This window comes from Carcharodon carcharias, chromosome 34 (genome assembly GCF_017639515.1).
Source record: "Carcharodon carcharias isolate sCarCar2 chromosome 34, sCarCar2.pri, whole genome shotgun sequence".
Taxonomy (NCBI): Eukaryota; Metazoa; Chordata; class Chondrichthyes; order Lamniformes; family Lamnidae; genus Carcharodon; species Carcharodon carcharias.
In genome coordinates, this window is record NC_054500.1 from 4,940,912 (window position 1) to 4,952,395 (window position 11,484).

At 42.3% G+C, this 11,484-nt stretch overlaps 1 protein-coding gene across 1 annotated transcript in view; it reads right to left on the reverse strand.

The window, feature by feature from the left end:
• Positions 1-4,361, reverse strand: part of LOC121272543 (ras-related protein ORAB-1-like) — a 49,586-nt gene extending 45,225 nt beyond the window's left edge. Inside the window, exon 1 of the mRNA XM_041179178.1 lies at positions 4,111-4,361. Coding sequence (XP_041035112.1) covers positions 4,111-4,133 — 23 coding nt within the window. The 5' untranslated portion in view covers positions 4,134-4,361. The remainder of the gene's footprint in view (positions 1-4,110) is intronic.
• Positions 4,362-11,484: the final 7,123 nt, after the last annotated feature.

Below are 11,484 nucleotides of genomic sequence, written 5' to 3' on the forward strand. Positions count from 1 at the left end.
TTCCCCACTTTGACTTCTTTCTTCTAGCACAAGCTAAGTGAATCTTCCAATCTTGTTTCAACTCAAATTTGGCCCTCCTAATCTCAGCACAAGCTCCCACCCACATTGTGTGGCAAACCAGTGTCATGCTGTCTCTCTCCCAGACCCTGGCAGACTACTCTTGTCCGAGTATTTCAGGGATAACTTAAAAGCCCAGCTCCATACCAGGTGAATCACTTAGGCCTACTTCTACCATGTAGAAATTTCAATTAGCTATCTGAGACCCCCAGCTTTCACCTTGGAAGTCATGGACAGTTTAAAGCACAATTATATACAATCCAACAATCCTCGCTTGCCTGGAACTCAAAGGCTCAGCCTATCCACTGTCTGCACACAGGTTGTTGCCAAGTTGTAAAACACCTCGCACCTTCTTCCCAGTAAAACAATCTGGGTCCCCTTTGCAGGGAAAGTAATGTTGTGATAATGTCACTGGACTAGGAACCTAGAGGTCCAGGCTATTGCTCTAGGTTCACAGGTTCAAATCCCACCATGACAGCGGTGGAGTTTAAACTCAAATCTGGAATATTAGTGACAATGAAGTGATTAATTGTTTGCAAACCAGATGGGTTTTCACAGTGTCCCTTAGGGGAAGGAAATCCGCCATCCTTACCTGGTCTGGCCTACATGTGACTCCAGACCCTCAAGAATGTGGTTGACTCTTGACTGCCCCTCTGAAATGGCCTAGCAAGCCACCTCAGCTCACGGGCAATTAGGGATGGGCAACAAATGCTGGCCTTTCCAGCCTTACCCACATCTCACGTAAGAAAAAAAAATTTAAAGTCTATCAAACAAAGTGAAGCAGGCTTCAGAAAAGGGTCATATGACCCTTCATATCTCAAATTAACGACAGTCCTAAAACAATCTTAAATTGTATCACACTGGTGGCGATCCATTCAGCCGCTGGGGCCTGAAGCTGTAGAATTTCCTCCCTAACTTTTAATTCTTTACCTTGTTAACACCACCCTTAAAAAAACAAACTAACCTGCCTTACCTCCTGATGGTAGCCATTTTGTTTGACAAAGCTCTGAAGCACTTGGATTATGTTACAGGCACTATATAGATGCAAGTTACCTGCCATTAAATTACTTATGTACAACTTTCGGCCTTGGCTTGATTACTACCCCTCACGAGCGGACCTTCAGCTTTTTAAGCCAACTTTGGAATGAGACCTCACCTCATCCTTAAATCTTCCCTAAACCATCCTTCCTGTTTCCTAGGCTGCAATGCAAGGTTGAATTTAGTTAAACAAATTCTGCTTTTTCTGGAGTAACTTCCTAATCATTTTGACTGTTGCACAAGTCTGGCATGAGAGCAAAGAAATGCAAAAGATTACAAGACAGAGAAAACTGCTCAAGTTGTTATGGATAAACGGCAACATCTGCTTAATTAAATTCTTTAGCAACTTCACTAGGACATTCAGCATATTTAAAAAGGCCTCATTTGCCAAAGTTTTGGAGACCTAGCACCCAATAGTGAAATTCAAAGTTCATGGAGGTAGACAGCCTAGAATGTTAACTCCCTCCACGGAGAGATGCTCAGCTGGTCACAGTTTATCATTTTCTATTTTTTTTTTTCAAACCTCACTGACTTGGTGATTTGCACGAAGTGTGCAGGTAAAAAAAAAATTACTTCATTAGTTGGTAATAAAAATGACTAGACACAGAACATGAATAATGAGACATTTCGTAATAATAACAGGGACAGCTGTCATTGGAAAAATTGCAAAGGGAATTTGTGCAGAGGTTAAGCATTTTATTGATTTAAATGGGTTTGACTGTACGCACTTCATAAAATTTGCCTTTAGAAAACAGTTCCCACAAATTAAACATTAGAAAAAGTCAGTTGTAACTGATAACAGAAGGGAATCGACACTGATCAATGCTGAGTGGGTCTTCCCTTCCTCCCCCATCACATGTTTAAAGCCAGCTATCAGGTGATGTTTTAGCCACGCTGTTTGTTCTGGGAGGTCATCCATGGACAAAGCAATATCCGAGGATCTCTAGATTAACCGGAGAATAGCCTCTCAAAATGAAGCCAATTTGTCTCAGACAAGATACTCTTGGGATTCAGCACCTTGGTGAAGGGGAAGCTGATGCATAAAGGCAGCTTCTACCCAGAATAAAAGAGAGCACAAGGTGCAGTTTTGTTAGTGCGAATGGGGAAAACAGTCATCACTGAAATAGTTTTAAACACATGGGCTTTATTTGGAGGAGATTTGAGAAGTCTTCTCTCCTACAGAGATCCCATGGGCAGGGACCCACACCATCCCAATTAGAGCCTCTTATGGATATTGGAGAATCTCACTCCAAACTCATCACCAAAACAGCCAGCAAGGGGTAACAAGCACACACAACTACATACAAGCCCCCAGGGTACAAGTCTCCATATGGAAGAAAAACTCCCACATTATTGACTGCTATCATGTTGATCAAGTTTTAAGTAAAGACAAATCAATTTAATTTATAAAGTGTAACCCAGCCTCAATTATCAAGATTAGTTTGATAATTGTTTGCAAAGCATTCTATCCTGACAAAGACATTAGCAATTCCAGGTTGGAGCAGATAGTAGCATTAGCAATACAATGGTGAGCATTGAAATGGGAGGAGTTCACATGGACTGAAACATTCCACCAGACCTTGCAGGGGTGCTCAAGTAGCAATTGTTACAGGTAATGGACAGTAACAAATATCATTGTGCAAAGATCAAATGAAAGCTCCTCTTCTCAACTACTGGCACCAGTGAGCCAATCTGCTGGTTATATTCACAGGGAAAAAAGGGGAAAAAAACTCATGTCAAATTTTAATATATTTAGTATTGCTGCAGCACAATGAGAAACAGTAAACTGCCCTAGTAACTGAAAGTTTATCACCAATAGCAAACTCACTTAGAGGGGTAGGCACCAGTGCTTCACATTGTAAACAGACTGATGTACTCAAAATTCCCAGTGACTTCTTGTTGTCATATTGGAATATAAAATTGAATACAAAATTATTTTGCACTGTTCTTAGGGAACAACCCTCCAAGGCAATTCCATTCATGCAGCTATACTGTTCCTTGATACCCATTACTGAAATGGAATTAAAGGGATTGTATGTATTAAGCTACAGCAAACAGTTCCCATTCTCCCCCCCACCCCCATATCCAGAGGACAAAAGCCATGTTGAACTGGACCAGGATAAGCCAAAAAAAAAGCCACATGCCAAAGGTTTGTGACAGTAAAATAAAATCACACCCAAAACAATGAACCAAAAATATTCCCAAATTACAAGATCACCCAGAACAGAGGCTCAGTGGTTTGGAAAAACATAATAAAAACTGGATAATTTCTCCAAACGATGACTCCCATGAAAGCATTTTCTAGTTTAAAAAATGCCATAATGAAAGACTATATTTTGTCTGGATAGTTCATTATTACAGCTCCCAAGTAAATTGGTCTACAGAAAAACAGACTAGTTTTAAAAGCTCACTGAGCCCCGATGAATGGTTGATGAGATGGGTGTGGTTAATTGCCAGATCACATCCTCAAGACAAGCTGGCAATGCACCTTACCCCAGGTCATTACTACAATGCACCAGGTCATTGCTACAACGATCACTGTACACCCACTCTGAATCCCAAAGCTCCAGAAATAACATGAAGACACCAAGTTTTCCCCCCTTTAAAAAGATCTGAAAGGCCCAAACCACCACTTAAAACTGCAAGGACAGTTTTACCCTAAATATCTTTGAATACTTTATATCGGCACCAAAATTTCCCCAAAACAAAGCCATCATCAACCTGTGAGCCCACAGTTACACCCATCCCCCAACAATCTCCTTCAACAGCAGAAACTAGATACACCTCAACCCAGGTACCATTTTAAATTAAAGCCAGATGTAAACACTAATTAAAACGTTTCACCACTTACAGTTTCGTTCACCCTCCCACACACACACACAGAGGAATCAATAAAAAAAGGGGGCCGGACAAAGGGAACATTAACAAGTATTATTTTAAGTCAAGGAGGAGTTTTGACAGAGCAGAGCTTCACCAAGGCAGTGACTTCCACCTGTTCCCAGCCCCAGTACTTACTATTCGGGATTCATGGCTGACATTTCAGAGGGATAAAGCTTCTTTGAGGGGGGTATATAGGCTGTAGGCTGCCTTTACTGTCCTGGTTCCTGGCGGTAACAATCTCCCCGGATACAATGTAACCCGAAGCTGCTACCACTGCAGCTACAATGTTACCATGGATTAAAGATGGCGGCTCAGAGGGAGCCAGTCTCCAGCTGATCGACTGGGAGACTCAGCGGCTCAACTCAAGTTTGTCCTTCACCACCACCACCCCCCCTCCTCCTCCAACCCCGCTCTGCGCCCCGCCCCTTCGACCTGACAAACAGCGACCCCGTCCAATAGAATCGCTCGTCTTCCCATCTCACCCGCCTCCACGTCCCGGTGGGCCAATAGGAGCAGCCAGGAGGCGGGGCCACTGCAGCACGTTTGTTTGAGGCACAAATTGGCCTGACGTCATTCTTGAACGTGGCAGAGGGATCACGAGGGCAGCTGAGTCACGTGCTACGGGTCTTAAACTAGAATGTTTCTTAAAAGTAGAATGTCCCTTAAAGTGGTATATCTTAAACTGAAACAAAAACAGAATTAGCTGGAAAAACTCAGCAGGTCTGGCAGCATCGGCGGAGAAGAAAAGAGCTGACGTTTCGAGTCCTCATGACCCTCCCACAGAACTAAGTAGAAATAGGAAAGGGGTGAAATATAAGCTGGTTCAAGGTGTATGTGTTGGGGGGGGGCGGGGGGGAGAAGTGGAGGGGGTGGTGTGGTTGTAGGGACAAACAAGCAGTAATAGAAGCAGATCATCAAAAGATGTCACAGACAACAGAACAAAAGAACACATAGGTGTCGAAGTTGGTGATATTATCTAAACGAATGTGCTCATTAAGAATGGATGGTAGGGCACTCAAGGTACAGCTCTAGTGGGGTTGGGGGGAGCATAAAAGATTTAAAAATATTTAAAAATAATGGAAATAGGTGGGAAAAAGAAAAATCTATATCATTTATTGGATAAAAACAAAAGGAAGGGGGAAGAAACAGAAAGGGGGTGGGGATGGAGGAGGGAGGTCAAGACCTAAAGTTGTTGATCAATATTCATTCCGGAAGACTGTAAAGTGCCTAGTCGGAAGATGAGGTGTTGTTCCTCCAGTTTACGTTGGGCTTCACTGGAACAATGCAGCAAGCCAAGGACAGACATGTGGGCAAGAGAGCAGGGTGGAGTGTTAAAATGGCAAGCGACAGGGAGGTCTGGGTCATTCTTGCGGACAGATCGCAGGTGTTCTGCAAAGCGGTCGCCCAGTTTACGTTTGGTCTCTCCAATGTAGAGGAAACCTCATTGGAAGCAACGAATACAGCAGACTAAGTTGGGGGAAATGCAAGTGAAATGTTGCTTCACTTGAAAGGAGTGTTTGGGCCCTTGGACGGTGAGGAGAGAGGAAGTGAAGGGGCAGGTGTTACATCTTTTGCGTGGGCATGGGGTGGTGCCATAGGTGGGGGTTGAGGAGTAGGGGGTGATGGAGGAGTGGGCCAGGGTGTCCCGGAAGGAACGATCCCAATGGAATGCCGCCAGGTGGGGTGAAGGGAAGATGTGTTTGGTGATGGCATCATGCTGGAGTTGGCAGAAATGGTGGAGGATGATCCTTTGAATGCAGAGGCTGGTGGGGTGATAAGTGAGGACAAGGGGGACCCTATCATGTTTCTGGGAGGGAGGAGAAGGTGTGAGGGCGGATGCGCGGGAGATGGGCCGGATACGGTTGAGGGCCCTCTCAACCACCGTGGGTGGAAAACCTCGGTTAAGGAAGAAGGAGGACATGTCAGAGGAACTGTTTTTGAAGGTAGCATCATCGGAACAGATGTGACGGAGGTGAAGGAACTGAGAGAATGGGATTGAGTCCTTACAGGAAGCGGGGTGTGAGGAGCTGTAGTCAAGGTAGCTGTGGGAGTCGGTAGGTTTGTAATGGATATTGGTGGACAGTCTATCACCAGAAATTGAGACAGCGAGGTCAAGGAAGGGAAGGGAAGTGTCAGAGATGGACCATGTGAAAATGATGGAGAGGTGGAGACTGGAAGCAAAATTAATAAATTTTTCCAAGTCCTGACGAGAGCATGAAGCAGCACCGAAGTAATCATCGATGTACCGGAGAAAGAATTGTGGAAGGGGGCCGGAGTAGGACTGGAACAAGGAATGTTCCACATACCCCATAAAGAGACAGGCATAGCTGGGGCCCATGCAGGTACCCATAGCCACACCTTCTATTTGAAGTAAGTGAGAGGAGTTAAAGGAGAAATTGTTCAGTGTGAGAACAAGTTCAGCCAGATGGAGGAGAGTAGTGGTGGATGGGGATTGTTCGGGCCTCTGTTCGAGGAAGAAGCTAAGGGCCCTCAGACCATCCTGGTGGGGGATGGAGGTGTAGAGGGATTGGACGTCCATGGTGAAGAGGAAGTGGTTGGGGCCAGGGAACTGGAAATTGTTGATGTGACGTAAGGTGTCAGAGGAATCATGGATGTAGGTGGGAAGGGACTGGACAAGGGGAGAGAGAAGGAAGTCAAGATAATGAGAAATGAGTTCTGTGGGGCAGGAGCAGGCTGACACGATCGGTCTACCGGGACAGTTCTGTTTGTGGATTTTGGGTAGGAGGTAGAAGCGGGCCATCCGAGTTTGGGCGACTATCAGGTTGGAAGCTGCCAGACCTGCTGAGTTTTTCTAGGTAATTCTGTTTTTGTTTTGGATTTCCAGCATCCGCAGTTTTTTGTTTTTATCTCTTAAAGTAGTATGTCTCTTAAAGTGGTATGTCTCTTAAAGTGGTATGTCTCTTAAAGTGGAATGTCTCTTAAAGTGGAATGTCTCTTAAAGTAGTATGTCTCTTAAAGTGGTATGTCTCTTAAACTGGTATGTCTATGAAAGCAGCCCCCTTCTGTTGTTTGGAACTTACACTGAGTTAGATTGACATTCAACGTTGCAAATAAAGAGAGCCAGCAAAAATTCGACAGAAGTCCTGTGACGTAATGCTGGACAGAGTAGAGAGGGAGAAATTGTTCCCACTGGTAGAAAGGTCAAGAAGCAGAGGAAACTCATTTAATGTGATTGGCTAAAGAAGCAATGGCAGCTTTTTTAGGTGGTGAGTGGGATCAAATTTGGGAAGATGTGGTAAACCAAAGAGTAGAAGGTATTAATATGGGAAATGGTAAACCAAAGAGAAAAGTGACTGTGACCGGGAAGAGCAGAGAGTACAAATCTAAGAGTAAATCAGCAGATAAGCCAGATATTACAAAATAATAAAATGACAAAGTTAAATGCTCTGTATCTAAATGCACATACCATTTGAAACAAGACAGATGAACTGATAGTGCAAATAAAAACTAATAAGTACAATCTGATAGCCATTGCAGAGACATGGCTGTAGGATGACATAGATTGGGACCTGAATGTTGAAGGGTATGTGACATTTCAGAAGGACAGGGAGCGAGGAAAAGATGCAGGGGAGGTTCTGTTAATTAATGGTGGTATTGACGCATTAGAGAGAGATGACCTAGGTTCAGGAAACCAGAATGTAGAAGCAGTTTGGGTTGAGATGAGAAACGATAAAGGCATAAAGTCACTTGTGGGAGTGCTGTACAGGCCCCCTAATTGTAATGACATGATAGGACAGAGAATGAAGGAAGCTTGTCGGAAAGGTACAGTGATAAACATGGGGCATTTTAATCTAAGATGGACTGGGAAAATCAGATAGGCAAAGTTAGCCTGGGTGAGGAGTTCATAGAATGTTTTTGGGATAGTTTCTTGGAACAGCACGTTCTGGAGCCAACCAGAGAGTGGGTCTACTATACCTGGTATTGTGCAATGAGATGGGATTAATTGATAACCTCCTAGTGAAGACACCCCTAGGTAACAGTGAGCATAAGATGATTGAATTTTACATTCAGTTTGAGGGAGAGAAGAGTGGGTCCAAGACTAGTATTTTAAACTTGAATAAGGGCAATTATGAGGGCACGAAGGCAGAGTGAACTGGCAAATGAGGTTAAGGGATATGTCAATAGAGATACAATGGCAGACATTTCAATGGATATTTCAGAATACACAGAATAGATACATTCCAGTGAGAAAGAAAAATCCCAAGGGGAGAACCCACCATCCGTGTAACTAAAAAAAATTCAAGACCGTATCAAACTTAAAGAAAAAGCATATAATTACGCAAAGGTAGGTGGCAGGTCTGAAGATTGGACAGAATACAAAAACAGCAAAGAATGACCGAAAGATTAGTAAGGAGGGAAAATTTGGGTCTGAGAGAAAGCTAGCTGGAAATATAAAGACGGATAGTAAGAGTTTCTATAGATATTTAAATAAAAAAAGAGTTTTTAAAAAAGTGAGCATTGGTCCTTAAAGAGTGAGTCTGGAGAATTAATAAAGGAAAACAGGAGATGCCAGATGAATTGATCAAGTACTTTGCATCGGTTTTCATTGTAGAGGATACAAGTAATATCCCAGATGTAGCTGTTAATCAGGAAATGGGATGGAGAGGGGAACGCGGGAAAATTATAATCAGCAGAGAAGTGATATTGAGCGAATTGTTGGAATCGCAGGCTAACAAATCCCCAGCTCTTGATGGACTTCATCCTAGGGTCTTGAAAGAAGTGGCTAGTGAAATAATCGATGTGTTGCTCTTAATTTTCCAAAATTCCCTACATTTGGGGAATGTTCCCTTAGATTGGAAAATAGCAAATGTAACTCCTTTATTCAAAAAGGGAGGGAGACTGAAAGCAGGAAACTAAATGCCAGTTAGCTTAACACCTATCATAGGGAAAATGTTAGAAGCTAATATTAAAGATGTTATAGCAGGGCACTTAGAAAAGTTTAAGGCAAACAGCCAGAGTCAGCATGGTTTTGTGAAAGGGAAAATCATGTTTAACCAATTTATTGGAGTTCTTTGAAGGAGTCACATGTGCTGTGGATAAAGGGGAACCAGTGGATGTACTGTGCTTAGATTTCCAGAATGCATTTGGTAAAATGTCTCATCAAAAGTTATTGTGGAAAATAAAAGCTCATGGTATAGTGAGTAATATATCGGCATGGATAAAAGATTGGCTGGCTAACAGGAACCTGAGGGCACCATAAATGGGTCTTTTTCTGGCTGGCAGGATGTGACGAGTGGTGTGCCACAGGGAACAGTGCTGGGGCCTCAACCTTTAACAATTTATATAAATTACTTGGATAAAGGGACAGATGGTATGGTTGCTAAATTTGCTGACTACACAAAGATAGGTAGGAAAGTAAGTTGTGAAGAGGACATAAGGAGGTGTCATGAAGCTATTAATGTATATAAGGTTATTGGAAATTATATATTTTTTAAATAGCAGTTTAGTCTGTGGCTGTGTCTGTGTTTTAACTGGATTATAGCCAGCTAGTCTGGGTGCTTTGATTATTGTAGTTTTGGGATGTAAACACAGAGGTAGAGGACATTTGCATTTTGTTGAATAGCGCATTCAAAGCCTTGCATCTAGCTAGGAGACACCAATCAATGTTTATATTACTAATAAGTTTGGTACTATGAAAGGGGTTTTATTGTTAGGAGATGTGGAGTTCAAAGGGCCTGATGATATAATGAGAATTTACATTCAAAGAGAAGTGCTGGGTATAACAGAAGGGAGTTTTGTGTGTGCAGGGCAGAGGCAATGTAACATCAAAGCAGCTGTAAGCCTACAACTGTCTGCAAAGGAACCAAAGTGAAAGGAACCTCATTTTGAATTTGTGAGGTGAAAATGCTTTGCCTGGTGTCTGCTCAAAGTCTATGGGTTGTTAATGCCTTAGTGGAGATTAGTTTGGGAATTTGCTGAAAAGTTATGATAGTAGTAATTTGTGTATATGTTTAATCTGTTGTAAATTAATAAATGTCTCAATTAGTTTGATATAAAAACCTCTCGAGAACTGGTGGTCTTATTCCTGAATTCAGAGCTGCACCTCAAACATACCAATTGAAACTATAGGTTATGACAGTTGTTTAAAGTTTCCCTCTGGGATTTTAAGTAACAGGCTTTAACAACTGCTGTGTCATAACAGGAGGTTACAAAGTGACATAAATAGGTTAAGTGAGTGGGCAAAGACCTGACAAATGGATTGTAATGTGGGAAAATGTGAATTTGTTTGTTTTGGTAGGAAGAATAAAAAAGAAGCATATTACCTAAATGGTGAGAGATTACAGAGCTCTGAGATTCAGAGGGATCAGGGTGTCCTAGTGCATGAATCACAAAAGGTTAGTATTTTGGTACAGCAATTAATTAGGAAAGCTCATAGATTGTTAACATTTATTGTGAGGGGAATTGATTGCAAAAGCAGGGAGGTTATGCTTCAGTTGTACAGGGCACTGGTGAGACCACATCTGGAGTACTGTGTACAGCACTGGTCTCCTTATTTAAAGAAAGATGTAAATGCATTGGAAGCAGTTCAGAGAAGGTTTACTAGACTAATACCAGGTTGTATTATGAGAAAAGCTTGGACAGATTTGGCTTGAATCCACTTGAGTTTAAAAGAGTAAGAGGTGACTTGATTGAAACCTTTAAGATCCTGAGGGGCCTTGACAGGGTGGATGTGGAGACGATGTTTCACCTTGTGGGAGAATCTAGAACCAAGGGTCATTGTTTAAAAATAAGAGGTCCCTTATTTAAAACTGAGATGAGGAGAAATTTTTTCTCTCAGAAGGTATTGAGTCTTTGGAACTCTCTTCCTGAAAAGGTGGTGGTAGCAGGGTCTTTGGATATTTTTAAGGCAGAGCTAGATAAATTCTTGATTAACAAGGGGGTGAAAGGTTATTGGGGGTGGGCGGTCAGTTACAATGAAATCAGCCATGATTGTAGTCAATGACGGAGCAGGCTTGAGGGGAGTGAGTAGCCTACTCATGCTCCATGTTCATATGTGCATATGAGTGTTTTCAAAAGAGAATGGGATCAGTAACTGCAGAGGAAAAGTTTGCAGCACTATGGGTAAAAGGCAGGGGAGTAGCAATGGTGAATTTCGCTTGCAGATGACCAGCACAAACACAATGGGCCAAACACCTCTTTCTGTGCTGGAACCATTCTACAATTCTATAAAATAAAATCTAACCTCCAAGGTTTGTAATTTCATGATTTTTTGGTTTCAAGTTGAAGTACATTTTCAAAAAATAGGTAGAAGGATAAATCTACAGGCCAGTCAGTTTAGTTTGGTAGTGGAAATTATTTTTAGAAATGATAAGTAAGGAGAACGTTAACAGTCACTTGTACAAGTGTGGATTCATTAAGGAAAATCAGCACAGATTTGTTAAAGATAAATCATGTTTAACTAATCTGATTGAGTTTTTGATGAGGTAACAGGGAGAGAGGGTTGATGAGGGTAATGTGGTTGAAGTGGTGTACGTGGACTTCCAAATG